Below are 14947 nucleotides of genomic sequence, written 5' to 3' on the forward strand. Positions count from 1 at the left end.
CAGATGGTGCCACTCCCTGGTCCAAGGATATACAAACCATCACAAACATATATTTTTATTTCTGAAGAGCAAGGTTCAACACCAATATGGCAATTCAAAACTGTCTGTAAATCCAGTTTCCAGATCTATTACCCTCTATTGACCAATAAGGGCATCAGGTATATATGTGATGAACTGACATACATGGAAAGCAGCCAGAACACTGAATATAACTCATATTGGTTAGCTGGAGCTAAGAAATTAGTGGTGATTAAGAAGAGACCAGCATTTAAGTCCAAATCCCAGTATCAACAATGTTAAAAGTCCAAAGTTCAAGGTCTCTTCTGAGATTCATCCAATCACTTAACTCTGATACCCAAGGCAAGACAGGAAACCAGCTGGGAAAACTCCAAGCATCTCCATGTCTGATGTCAAAGCCATATTCAGATCTCCACTCCTTTTTCATCGTTGTTAGCAGCAGAAAAGTTCCTTCTCCTAAGCTGGATCCACTCCCTGTTAGCAGCTTTCCTCAGCAGACAGCTCACAGCTCTGGCATCTTGAATGTTTTTGGGTCCCCAAAATGTTACAGCTTCTTGTTTCAGTGTCTGGGATCCACACATGATCTTCTGGGTTCCTCCAAAAGGCTGGCCTCACTTCTCCAGCTCTGCCCTCTGTAGCATTCTAAGCTCAGGTTGATCCACTCCACTGCCACTGCCATTCTTGGTGTCATCCCATGGCACTGGCATCTCCAACACGATGGGGTCTTCCTCTGCAACTAGGCTTCATCAATAGCCTCTCGTAGGCTCTCTTCATGGTGCCAAGCCTCAACTTCTTTGCATGACCCCTTCAGTCTTGGGCCATCAAGTGCAACTGCACCTTCACCAATGGCCTTTCATGGCCTCTCACAGTGCCAAGCCTCAGCTACTCTTTTTTTTTTTTTTCAGCCGCTCTTCATGACCCCTTCATGCCTTCAAAGCCAGTAACACGTGGGTGATTCCTTTTTTTTTGTTTTGTTTAAGATTTATTTATTATTATATCTAAGTACACTGTAGCTTCAGAGACACCAGAAGAGGGCATCAGATCTCATTACAATGGTTGTGAGCCACCATGTGGTTGCTGGGATTTGAACTCACAACCTTTGGAAGAGCAGTCGGTGCTCTTAACCGCTGAGCCATCTCTCCAGCCCTCCAACCCCGGGTGATTCTTACACATTACTAAGTACAGCTGCAGCACGAGGTACAACCTTGGCTATCTCTGGAACACAGCTTCTTTGTGCTCTCAGTAAACACTTCCCAGAAGATTTCATCTCAGTGATGATGGTCTCTTTTTAATCACCACTAATTTCTTAGCTCCAGCTAACCAGCATCAATTGTCCCAGTAGTCTCTTCTATTTTACACTCTAAAGCCAGAGCCACATGGCTGAATCTGCCAAGTTCTGCTGCTTGCAGGAGCTGGGACATGGCTCCCTTGTTCTATTATTATCACTGGCTGTTTTCCAACTCCTTCACCACCTAAGCTTGGTTGCTCTGGATCTTGCTCTGTAGATTAACCTTGAACTCAGAGATCTGCGTGCATTTCTCCTGAGCATTGGGATTAATGGTGTGGTCCACCAAGGTTGGATTTAAGATTTCCTTCACCTAGAACTTGCTCTGTTCTAGGTTGGCCTTGAACTCAGAGATCTACTTGGCTTTATCTCCTGGGATTAAAGGTGCATGCCACCATGCCTGGATCTAAATTTAGCAGGGTAGCCCCAGAGGCCCATTCCCTTAATTGAATTTAATATCCCTGAACACAGGATTTAGCTCCATTTCACTTTCTGGTGCCCCCTTTAATACTTGAACTATATATTTTATATTTTTCCTTTCTAAGCTTACTATGCTTGTACAAAATGTTCTTCATGATATTTAACCAGAGAATAAAGTTTCTGCTGGGCTTTTTTCGAGACTTCCTTTTAAATCACTTTACCTCAGGTAGGCTCTTCAGACAAGGGCAAAAAGCAACCACATTCTTCACCAAAATGCCATAAACTGAAATGCCATAAACAGTCTCTATGCCACACACTGAAATTCTCCTCTGAAACCTCTTGGGCCAGGACTGCACAGTCCAAATCACTCTCAGCAACGAAGTCTTCCATATTCCTACTAGTATGGCCCATTAAGCCCCATTTAAAGCATCCTACCACTTTCAAATCCAAAGTCCCCAAATCCACATTCTTCCCAGCAAAAGCACATTCAGGCCTATCACAGCAATACCCCACTCCTGGTACCAACCTCTGTCTTAGGATTTTACTGCTGTGAACAGACACCATGAAAAAGGCAAGTCTTTTTTTTGGGGGGGGGTGTCCCAAGCTATTGTTCTCGCCTGCAAGAATACACTCGGACGACCGGATTCTTCTGCAGCAAAAGCTTTATTGCTTCTTCAGGAGGGAAGACCCAGAACCCGGAAAATGGTGCTGCTTATATAGCCCTCAGCGTGGCATGTCAGGCGTGTCAGCACCTGATTTGTTGCTCGCCCATCACCTCATTACTACGCCCCGAGATGGGCAGTGACTTGGCGTGAATTCACTCTCGCACCTACACACAAGGCTTGTTTACTAGTTAGGCACAGCAGAAGCCAGCACCATCTTGTAATCGAGGCTCTCTCCACGGGGGGGGGGGGGGTTGTTTGTTTGTTTTTCGAGACAGGGTTTCTCTGTGTAGCCCTGGCTGTCCTGGAACTCACTCTGTAGACCAGGCAGGCCTTGAACTCAAGAAATCCGCCTGCCTCTGCCTCCCAAGTGCTGGGATTAAAGGCATGTGCCACCACGCCCGGCCTTTTTAAATTATTTTTTAATTTGTTTTTTTAAGATGTATTTTATGCCAGGGCAGTGGTGGCACATGACTTTAATCCCAGCACTTGGGAGGCAGAGGCAGGCAGATTTCTGAGTTCAAGGCCAGCCTGGTCTACAGAGTGAGTTCCAAGGCAGACAGGGCTATATAGAGAAACCCTGTCTTGAAACAAACAAACAAACAAACAAACAAACTCAAAAAAACACCAAAAACAAAAACAAAACAAAAAAGATTTATTTATTTGATGTATAGCACAGATGGTTGTGAGCCAGCATGTGGTTGCTGGGATTTGAACTCAGGACCATCAGAAGAGCAGTTAGTGCTCTTAACCACTGAGCCCAAGGCAAGCCTTAAAAATGACAACATTTAATTGGCTGTCTTACAGGTTCAGAGGTTCAGTACAGTATTGTCAAGGTGGGAACATGGCAGCATCTAGGCAGGCATGCAGGAGGAGCTGAGAGTTCTACATCTTCATCTGAAGGCTGCTAGTAGAAGACTGACTTCCAGGTAACTAGGGTTAGGGTCTTAAAGCCCATGCCCACAGTGACACACTTACTCAACAAGGCCATACCTCCAAATACTGCCACCCCCTGAGTCAAGAATATTCAAACCATGACAACATGTATGCAGATACACATGCAAACCTGCATGCATATAGCCAGGCACAACACGTACACACAAAATGAATAAAATAAATCAACTCAAGACAAATTAAGTTCTTAAAAGAGAAGGGATATGCATTGCCGGGGGACATAAGTGCACCTCTTGACTCTCAGGACAGGAAGAAGCTGGCTCTACAGTGACCCAACTTGAGGACTGCAGGGTAGCCAGAACTTTGCAGCAGCTCTCAGGTTCTCTCCAGGATCTGCTTCATTCCTGTGTCTTTTTGGCCCGGCTTTCTTCTGATACTCAGTTGACAAAAGAGGAAAAAAAGGGCCACTGTGGTTTCCCTAGTCCTTCCATGGGACCTAATGCTAGATCCCTGATTTCTTGGAGACATGGGGCTCAGGAAAGGTCAAGAGTTCTTTTAGTTCTAGTCATTAATAGTGAAGGACCCAGGGAGATCACACACAGACATGTGACTGCTATGGTCCACTATAATGACTTCAAGAGGATGAGGAATACCCAGGATATATGTAGACTTAAAGTTCGTTTGGTACCAAAGCCAAGGGGTGGTTCTGGGTAGAGACAGCAGAGAGATTCTACTCACCAGGCCCAATAAAGAACACAGAGACACAGAAACACAGAATGCCATATGAAAGTAACAATTTAATTTGTTCAGGCTACAACACTTATCTGCCCTGTACTTAGGCCTGTACAAGCAAGGGCCCGCAGCTCCCTCTGCAAGATGTTCAGCTACGAGGACCAAATAACCTGACATGAGGCTCTGTTTAGAGGTGAGCAGGGGGTTGGGCTGAGTCCTTTCGGCCTTGACCAGCAATGGGCCGGCCTCGCTCCTCCCAGATAGTGAGGCCATCACAGGAGCAGATCTGCTTGGGATTCTGGAAGAGGCCGGCCGAGCGTGCAATGATGCCACAGGCCAACCTGTGGAAGGATGTATGATCAGCAAAAGGCTCCTCTAGGCTTCCTCAGGCTTCCATGTGCCTCACTGGCATATCACTGCCTCCTGTTGGGGGTGGCATAACTCACCTCTTCCCAGAATTTCCTGTGATCTTGGATAAGGGATGGCCTCCCCGGCCCAGGTCATCTTCTCCCTCATCGATAACCAGGCTGCGGCCAATCACATCCCACACCTTTGAAGGGAAAAAACAGCCTTGTCTCCATTGTCCTCCAAGGAGGGTCCCCACACTCTTCCCATCTCACCTTCAGCTGTTTATCCTCTATCCGGAAGGTAGCTCGGCCACCAGCTTCAGCCTGGACATTGCCCAGATCTCCCCGGTGCTGAAATGAGACCCCATAGGGGAAAGAAAACGTTACAGACTCAAGAGATCACCAGTCACTCCTTTTCCTAGGAGTGAAATCCTGGGCAGAAAGCCACCATGCTGCAAAGACCCAGCATTCCCAGTCAGACTCAACCTCTTTCCCTATAAGCTTACTGCCAAGCTGGTTTCCATTCCCAGTCAGCTGAGTTCCTGTCCCTTCCCAAGTCCAAATGTTCAGGAGCTCTGGGATCCTTAGGCCAGCCTCCATTCCCTGAGGCTTAAGCTTTTTTTTTGGAGACAGGGTTTCTCTGTGTAGCCCTGGCTATCCTGGAACTCAGTTTGTAGACCAGGCTGGCCTCAAACTCAGAAATCCACCTGCCTCTGCCTCCCAAGTGCTAGGATTAAAGGAGTGTGCCACCATGCCCAGCAAGCATTCTTTTTCTAATTCCCAGCCTCAAGGAACAAGAGGGGAGAAATATGAGAGGGTGGGCAAAGAGATGGCTTTGCCTACTTCTCCCGAGAAGGTAAAAAAAAAGCCATAGGGCTGGGGAGATGGCTCAGTGGAGGTCATGAAAGTATTCAGGGCAAGAGCTCAGATTCCCAGCACGGAGATGAAAGCTGAGTGTGGAGGTACATGCCCATAATCCCAGTGCTAGGGATACAGAGACAGATCCTGGGGGCTCATACTGGTCAGCAAGTCTAGTGAAAACAGCAAGCTTCAATTTCAATGAAGAGACCCTGTCTCAAATTAAAATGAAGAGCAATAAAGATAGATAACCAAAGTCAACCTCTGGTGTGTGTGTGCACATAAGTGCACATAAACATACATTCACACACACACACACACACAATGTAAGGCATTCTGCCAGGCACAGTGAGCATTATATACAATGCCCTGCTTTGAAGAGCCTACAATATGAAACAGAGGTCATTAGAGCACAGTGAGGGGAAGTGACAATGAGTTTTGAGGTGACAGGACCCAAGTAGTGAGCCTCAGACACCTACATCCGTACAAACCAAGCATTCCCAACTTAATTCATGAGTAGACAGCAATGCCTGGCCTCGGGTGAGCTGGTCCCCACAGTCTCACTGCTGAGCAGTGAAGAATGTCAGTGCCTTCTGCAGTCATAGCGGTATATGCCTTTAATCCCAGCACTGGGAGGCACACAAATCTCTATGAGTTCAAGGCCAACCTGGTCTACAGAGTGAGTCCAGGACAGCCAGGGCTACACAGACAAACCCTGTCTCAAGAAACAAACAAACAAACAAACAGAAATTTGGCTTCAATTTCATCTTGTCTCTAAGGCACAGCTGACACACCTGGCACCTGTTTTGTTGTTGTTGTTGATTTGTTTTATTTTGTTCTGTGTTTTGTCACAATGCCCTATGCTAAAGACTTAAATGGTGGAGAGCCAAAGGTGGAGAAGATGACAGGGACCTTGCCGACTGTTTCTGGAGCTGAAGAACAAGCCAAGTAGAGTGACTGAAGGCATGATCTTGAAAAGGAATTAGGGAAAGGCAGCCTTTTCAATCCCTCCCCTAAACACACAGCAGGTAGACCTGGTGAGAAGCCTTCATGTCTGCAGGATGCTAGTATACTCTTGGGTCCTGGGGAACCAAGAGGGTTTCACATAGAGCATGGCAAGTCTCCTTGATGCTTCAGAGGACTAAGGGAGGTGAGATGGATGGGACCTGAGACACTGTTAGTGGGTATGCAAGAGACAGCCAGGCTTGGGTGCTGATCCTAGTGCCGCCTGGATGAAGAAGAAACCTGCTAATCCTGTGCTACGTTACATTACATTCTTATTCGTTTCTTACTTCACCTTCTAGAGAGATGGCTCAAATGGTTTTAAAAAATCAATAATTTTAGAGTCATACGTGCTCTATATGCTCTACAAGTAGACTACATATATAACTGGTTTTTTATTTTTACATTTATTCATGTACTTACTTTTTACTTATTTGGTGTGTGTGTGTGTGCGCGCATGCGCGCATGTTCACAGACACTCAGACATGAGCATATGGAATTCAGACAACAGCTTACAGGAGACAGTTCTCTCCATGTGTCATGTAGGTTGCTGGGGTCAAACTCAGGTTGTCAGACCTGGCAACAAATGTCTTTACCCCTGTTTTGCTTTGTGGGAAGGTTATTTAGTTTTTGTTTTTGTTTTAGAGACAAGGTCACCTATAACCCCGGGTAGCCATGAATTTGCTATGTAGCCAAGGCTGGCCTTAAACTCCTAATCTTCCTGTTTCTACTTCCCAAATGCTATGACTACAGCCATGTGTTGCTGTCACTGGGACACTCCTCCTTGGTGGTCTCTTCTGATCCCCGTCCCATGGAGGGTGTGAGGGTGAGCACCCCCCAGGCCGTCTTCCGCCTTTTAGGAATGCGTCTGCTCAGCAGTGACTTAGATGCTTTCTGCTGCCAAAGCTGCCGACCTGCCTCAGCCTTGTCCACACGCAGAGCTTATCATCACCCTTCAAAACCCCAGGAGGCAGAGAGCCTATGGACGCCTCCCTCTGCTCAGACCCTGTGGCGTCATTTCCTGCATTAGATTACAGCATGAACCTTTCTTCCATGTCGGATGCACTCTTACTCTCTTATGTCCTGGGAGACACCAGCTTATGCGTGGCGAGCTGCTCCAGGGAGAGGCTCACATAGCAAAGGACTGTTGTCTAGCCAAGGCCCCGAGGCCTGCCAACAGCAACACTGCCAACTGCCGATGCCACTGGGGAAACAGATCTTTCCCATGTTGAACTCTGTAATAACTCAGGCTCCAAGAGACTGAGCCAGAGGCACCCAGGTATCTGTCCCAGAAAAACTGGAAGATAACTGTTGAGGCCTGCTCCTTTCAACATAAATGGAGCCATTTTGCATTCAGACTCCATGTTCCTCACAAGGTGAAATTAAGTTCACAGCCATTACTCTGATACTGAATAATGATACTAATAAGCCAAAGAATTATGGTTGAATCACTTGTATCCTGTTATGTCAATGTTCTGAAATTCCCCTGTTCATCATCTATCCACCTTCTTACCTCACTCAGGATCAATCAGCTTTGAAAGTTAGCTGATAATACGTTGTCTAGGTAACCAAACATATTGTACCACTTCACTGCTTGCATTCTAACTTTTGAACTTGGTTTTTCCTATAAAAAGCCTGCCCTGAGCACAGACTAGTGCCACAATTAGGTTTTTCCTTCTTGTGGACCTGGACGGACGTTCAGAGAGTTCAATAAACGATTCTTGGAGTTGAATAAACGATTCTTGCTTAATTGAGATTGGTATTCATATGGTTTGAGTAGCAATTCCCAGACCCCAACGATAATAACAAGATGTCACTTTATGCCCCAATATTAGTGGAATTAAATTCAAGGCAACATCACTTACACACTGAGCAGAAGTGTGACGCTGTGCAATGGACCATTCAAAAGGACAGGTCTATCCCACCTCAGAGCAGAGGGGTGCTTTGACCATTAGAAAAGAAAAGAGCTGTTAAAAGCCTAAAAGATGAGTCAGATGCATCAAGAAACATAGGCAAGGGACAGGAACCCCCCAGAAAGCCCAACACAGTCAACTAACCTAGACCTGGGGACACTCAGAGACTGAGCTAACAACCAAAGAGCACACACAGGTTGGAACGAGGCCCTCGGCACATTATGTAGCAGACATGCAGCTCAGTCTCCATGTGGGTCCCCTAATGACTGGAGCAGAGGTACTCCCTAAAGCTGTAGCCTGACTGTGGTATCAATTCGCCAATAGAGATGCCCTGTCTGGCCTCAGTGGGAGAGGATGTGCCTAATCTGGCAGAAATGATGTGCCAGGGGATGGGGGATACAGGGAAGCGGGCACACTCTCTGAGGAGAAAGGAAGAGGGGACGGGAAGGGACTCTGTGAGAGGGGTACCAGGAAGTGGGAGCCAGTGTTTGAGATGTTAATTAATTAGTTAATTAATTAAAAAGAAAAGAAATAGCCAGGTGTGGTGGCGCACGCCTTTAATCCCAGCACTCGGGAGGCGGAGGCAGGCGGATTTCTGAGTTCGAGGCCAGCCTGGTCTACAAAGTGAGTTCCAGGACAGCCAGGGCTANACAGANAAACCCTGTCTCGAAAAACCAAAAAAAAAAAAAAAATAAATAAAAAAATAAAAAGAAAAGAAATACATAGTGCCGGGCAGTGATGGTGCACACCTTTCATCCCAGCACTTGGGAGGCAGAGGTAGGCAAATTTCTGAGTTTGAGGCCAGCGTGGTCTACAGAGTGAGTTCCAGGACAGCCAGGGCTACACAGAGAAACCCTGTCTCAGAAAAACATAAAGGAAAGGAAGGACAGACACACACAGGCTATGGAATATTCAGCACCAGCATGTGTTATTTCTGTGCACTCTACTGGTGGTGGTGCTTTGTTCTGTTTTATTCTAGAGTATTTTCTTTAAAAACTGTTTTGAGACAAGTTCTCATCCTCGATTGGCCTAGAACTCACTCACCGTGTGGATCAGGCTAGATTCGAGCCCACAGCGCTCTGTTTTCTGTTGTCTCCTAAATGCTAGGACTAAAAATACGTACCACGATGCCCAGCTCTACCGAGTTATTTTTACTTTCTTCATATGTCTATGTTTCTAGATATGTGTGTGCACCACATTGTGGATGGGCGCCTGTGGAAGCCAGAAGACGCTGTGGGATCCCTTGGATTTGGAATTTACAGTCAATTGCGAGCCACCCAACATGACTGCTGGGAACTGAATTTATCTCTCAAAGACCAGCAAGCACTCTAACCACCCAACCATCTCTCTAGACCCACAGTTCTAGAACATTTGCATACACTTTACTGGTTGAGCACTCTTAATTAAAAATAAACTCTTAGCCAGGCGTGGTGGCGCATGCCTTTAATCCCAGCACTTGGGAGGCAGAGGCAGGCGGATTTCTGAGTTCAAGGCCAAGCCTGGTCTACAAAGTGAGTTCCAGGACAGTCAGGGCTATACAAAGAAACCCTGTCTCGAAAAAACAAACAAACAAAAAAAACTCTTAATAGAGTCTCAGAGTTTGGAACACTTGATCTCAGGCCTGCAGATAGCAATGTTCAAATTGTACCACAATTCTACTGGATTGGGATGCCTTGCTTGTACCAAGACTCCACTGATTTTATGCCAGGAAGTTGTGGATTGGCATCAAGATAAAAAGCAGGATACGGTGACTTTTGCCTATCATCTCAACATTTGAGAGAGAGAGGAAGACCAAACTTCAAGGCTATTCTTCAGTATGTAATGATTTTGAGGCCAGCCTGGCTACCTGAGATATTATCTCAAACAAACGAACAAAAATGATAGAAAATTAAAACAAACTCTGGAGTCCTGCGAGGATCTAAGAAGGAAGTGTGTTTTCTCTAGCTTTCAGAATGAGAACTCATTTTAGGGCTTAACTCCAAGTACAGGCAGTGGATGCACTGCTTTGAGAGAAGTCTCACAAGAGCACCAGGGAATAGAAAGTCTCTGAGCACAAAAGCGATGTTCTTGTGATGGCTCATCGTAACTATCGATTGGATTGAACTGGCGACTGCCAGGAGACTTGTAAAGCACACTTCTGGATGTGTAGACCGTGAAGGCTCTGACGTAACCAATGCATTAATCCCCTGATGGATTCGTGATATGTTGCCATTACTGGGAGGTGGCGAAGGGTAGGAGGTGGAGCTTTGTTAGAGGAAATAGATCCACAGGGAAATGTCCATGAGGGCTGGATTTCGTCCGTCCTCTTCCTATGACCTTTTGTTTCTCTGTGTTCAGACTACCATCATGCTCATTACCTCTGTGCTCCACTGTAACCTTCCTGCTCAATCAAGCAATTGCATAATTAACAGTACAGATGTACTACTCATTTAAGACAAAGACCACTAATGTGGCAGGAGCTCCCTGAAGACAGGAAAAGAATTCTACAGAGGAAACCTCAGCGTTACTGGAAACGCAGCTCCATGGCAGAGCACTGCTGAGCATGCGTGCAGCCTCAGGCTCCATGCCTAGTACAAGAAAAGAAAGGGCTGAGGGAAGAAGGGACAAAGGGGACAAAGAGGAAAAACAGAAAAGAAAGGAGCCCCAAGGGTCCCTGCCAAGAGTATTTTTCTACATGGCCATGGAATTTCCCCTGCTAGACTGAGCTTCCTCAGGACAGGCACTGGAGTGTACAGTATTGTATCCCTAGGGCCCTGATCACAAGACTTATCAAGTAAAATTGCTAAGCTAATCAACATCAGATGCAAGGAAAGACCCACACATAAAGGAATTACAGTGCAAGGCCCTAGAACTGACTGCTTACCTCTGAGTCCCTGGTTTCTCTCTATGTGCAAACCCAGCCCAAACCTACACTTACCCGATCAGTGTCCTGAGGACCCCCATGAGATGCTCCATCAGGGTTAAAATGGTCCCCACAGCTAAGGATGAAAAGTAGCAGATAGGTATCCAAATAATCATGTGTAGACCCTCTTCTCTGACTACCTTTGTTCTTCATTCATTCATTCATTCATTCACTCATTCCTTTAGTCAACAAACAGACCTATTCTGAACCAAGATTAGGGTGAAAAACATAGAAACTAAGCATGTGGATAGTGTCTTCTGTGAGTTTCTGCCTCAGGAGATGCCAAGGAGTAAACAACCAATCATATTACAGAAGACACCACTAGACACAGGGCCCCTTCCTTCCCTGTGTCCAGGAGTCACCCTGCATCTCAGATGTTGATTTGCATCCTCTGAAGCCTTTCATATGCCGCGTAACATCTGTAAGCCTCAGTTTCCTCATCTGCACACTGGGTATATGCGCCCTCCTCGTGAGGACAGGATGTGAAAGTGTGTAGCTGAAGACACTGCAGGGATGTTAAGGATGCCTTACCTATTGCAGTCCCTCGTAAGGTCCCCATACTCATGCACATGGAGTCCATGCAGCCCAGGCTCTAGGCCGTCGATGGTTCCCTCAATCAAGCAGAGTTCAGAGGATAGCTGTAGGAAGCGGACCACCCCCTGTATGGAGCCACAGCCCTCCAGAATGGCCACTGCTGCTCCCAGATTCTCTGCAAGGTAGGAAATGCTCACTGTCTTTCCATCTCACTCTAAAGGACCAGCCTAATGGCATTGTCAGATTAAAAGCCATCGGGTTACAAGGTCAAAATAAGTTCATTCCTGCTTTCTGTAAAACTTGGGTTTAACCATGTCTTGACATATTTTCTGGAATTTAACATGTTCCCACCCCCTATACCCTAACCTCCTCCCTGATAAGATAGGACACTCTGCTAAATAATTTTGAGATGTTCTGCCAAGTTACCAAAAACTCTTGGAAATCCTCTAACCTTATAGGGTTGTTTTGTTTGTTTGTTTGTTTTGTTTTGCTTGGCTATATAAGCCCCACGTTTTCCGATGTTCAATGCTATTTTCTCAAACCCTGCTTTAAGGGAAATAGTCTTGTCTAATGGGGGACGGTGGGGAAGCTTATTTAATTTGACTAAAAGAATTTGGGTAGTGGCCTTACTCTTGTTCAAAGGGATCAACATCCATTCCTTTCAGTGGCTCAGGAAGAGCAGGAAAGGAATCTCACAGAACTCTCGTAACTCCCCAAAGCCCAGCCCAGCCCAGTCCCGAGACTCCTATGCTTAGGTTGATACCAGTTCTTGCTCCAGAGCTCCAACCCCAAAGGCCAAGACCAAGACTATAAGCAGTCACTTACGTAATTGGCTACTGCCCATACCCTTGAGTACAGCCTGCCTCCCTGTGCTTTCCAGGAGTGCTTGTATCTCCTGGCTGGGCAGAGTCGTCTGCACCAACACCATCTGGTTCTCCAACTGAACGTCCACATTCTGGACACCTGGTGGGGACAGAGGGGAGGGGTCAGCAGAGGGCTGGCACTGCATGTGCGTAGCACAGCGTTTTCCTATCCCCATTTCTGCAAAGTTTTATATGGCCAGAGGTAAACCTGGAAGCTTCCTTCTAGTATTAAGAACTTGGGTGTGGTATTTTTTTGTTTTGTTTTGTTTTTGTTTTTTGAGACAGGGTTTCTCTGTGTAGCCCTGGCTGTCCTAGAACTCACTCTGTAGACCAGGCTGGCCTAGAAGTCAGAAATCCACCTGCCTCTGCATCCCGAGTGCTGGGATTAAAGGTGTGCGCCACCATGCCTGGCTGGACTGTTGCATTTCATGTTCAGGGAATTTATCTATTTTACAGATAAGGCTATCATGGCACAGAACAATGTAGCAATGTATGGAAAGTATACAGGTTGCAGAACTGGAACTCAGTCCAGGCAGAGTTCCAGTTTAACTACAGAGCAAAAACAATTAGCCCAAACCTTCTTCATGGTAGGAAGACTTTACCCACGCTTCCTGGGGCTCCTGGACACCCCCCCACACACACACACAATCCACTGCGCTCACTCTAGAGCTGAGCACGCACTCTCTTCTGATGACACTCCATCCATTGCTTCCCTCACTAGGCTGTCAACTCAGTGAGGACTGGAACTATGTGTGGTCCACGGAGGTCAAATTTAAATAAGTGTGTCAGATCAAAGCGCCAATAAAGTACTATTACCTTTGAAATCCTTGAAGTCACCTCGGTGTGTGTCCTATAAGATAATTCTTACATTCTCATGGAAATATTTTTACATAACTAATGCCAATATTATTCTGAATTATGACTTTTTAAAAGATTTATTATTTATTTATTTATTACATGTAAGTACACTGTAGCTGTCTTCAGACACTCCAGAAGAGGGAGTCAGATCTCATTACGGATGGTTGTGAGCCACCATGTGGTTGCTGGGACTTGAACTTCGGACCTTCGGAAGAGCAGTCAGGTGCTCTTACCCACTGAGCCATCTTACCAGTCCCGAATTATGACTTTTAATAAATTTTTTCTATTTTTTGAATGTGGGTGTTTTGCCTACACACATGTCTGTGCACCACATATGCCTGGTGCCTGTGGAGATTAGAAGAAAGCATTAGATTCCTTGGAACTGGAGTTACAGACAGTTGAGAGCCAGGATGCTAGAAATGGAACCTGGGTCCTTTAGAAGAGCAGCCACTGCTCATAACTCTAGAGCCACCTCTCTAGCACCTAGGCTTACTTTATTTTTAATTATGTATTTATGTGTATGTTGGAGTGTATATGCGTGTGCAGATATGTGGAGTGGGTGTATATGCGAGTGCCGATATTTCAAGTGGGTGTATATGCCAGTGCAGATATGTGGAGTGGGTGTGTATGCGAGTGCAGATATATGGAGTGGGTGTGTATGCGAGTGCAGATGCTTGTGGAGTGTGAGGAGCGGGTGTGGCAGCAGTCCCAAGATGGCGCCCGGGACTGCAGCTAAGTCTTACGACTTGCACCTGACTTCCTCATACACCTGAAAATAAGCCACGACCCTGAGAGCTGCGCAGGTGCACCATGATGCTGGCAGTGTAAACAAGTCCATATTTGGTGGAGACATGCCCCTGCCGCCCTGATTGGCTGAAGCTGCGTGCCTGGTGAGGTGATGTGGCCTGCCGTGAGTAGATGGGGGCTGAGTGCATATAAGCAGGGCTCCCTGGGCACCCGGGGTCCCCGTAGAAGCATCAAGGCGTTCCTGCAATAAAGGCTGTTGAGAAGAATTCGACTGTGTCGTGTCGTTCTTGCTGGTCGAGAGCAGACACGACAGTGGAGTCCATAAGAAAGCATCAATCACCTGAAGCTAAAGTTACAAAGTAACTGTGCCTCCTGGATCACCTGAAGCTAAAGTTACAAAGTAACTGTGCCTCCTGGCATGGATCTGGGAACCAAACAGGTTCCCCTAGAGAGCAGTAGCACTCTTAACCACTGAACCATCTCTTAGCTACACACCTGTTTTTGAAACATGGTCTCAATTTGTAATTCAAGTTGGCCTTGAATTCACACTCTATCTCAGCCTCTCCAAGATCTACAAGCCCAATCCTCTCCAAGGATTACAAGCCCAAAACAGTTTTCAGGGCACTGAAGGGACATACTATGGAAGCCAGGTTTGCTTAAACCGTGTTTTGGAATGGTAAGTGAAGATCTGATGGAGTTGGAGCCATTCCACTGAAAGTAACATATTTCAGCCAAAGTTTTTCCAAGGAGCATTCTTGCTGGGGAAACAGTCAGGTGGGACTTTGGTTGGACACAGAGCAATTTTAAGGCCTCCGTAGGCTTCTTAGTCACCAAAAGGAGACTTCAGATAACCATGTTTTCGGGTCTCAGTAAGTGAAATCAACTTGTTTTTTTCTTTTCTTTTTTTTTTTT

The 14947-nt window shown here is 46.2% G+C and overlaps 1 protein-coding gene across 1 annotated transcript in view; it reads right to left on the reverse strand.

The window, feature by feature from the left end:
* Nucleotides 1–4056: 4056 nt before the first annotated feature.
* The window catches only part of Ccs (copper chaperone for superoxide dismutase), a 14631-nt gene continuing 3740 nt past the window's right edge, over nt 4057–14947 (reverse strand). Inside the window, exons 3-8 of the mRNA XM_021151626.2 lie at nt 12393–12530; nt 11565–11742; nt 11049–11109; nt 4632–4709; nt 4458–4561; nt 4057–4352 (exon numbers count right to left, since the gene is read on the reverse strand). Of these exons, the coding sequence (XP_021007285.1) occupies nt 4199–4352; nt 4458–4561; nt 4632–4709; nt 11049–11109; nt 11565–11742; nt 12393–12530 (713 nt within the window). The 3' untranslated portion in view covers nt 4057–4198. The remainder of the gene's footprint in view (nt 4353–4457; nt 4562–4631; nt 4710–11048; nt 11110–11564; nt 11743–12392; nt 12531–14947) is intronic.

The sequence above is a fragment of the Mus caroli genome, chromosome 19 (assembly GCF_900094665.2).
Source record: "Mus caroli chromosome 19, CAROLI_EIJ_v1.1, whole genome shotgun sequence".
In the NCBI taxonomy this organism is placed as follows: Eukaryota; Metazoa; Chordata; class Mammalia; order Rodentia; family Muridae; genus Mus; species Mus caroli.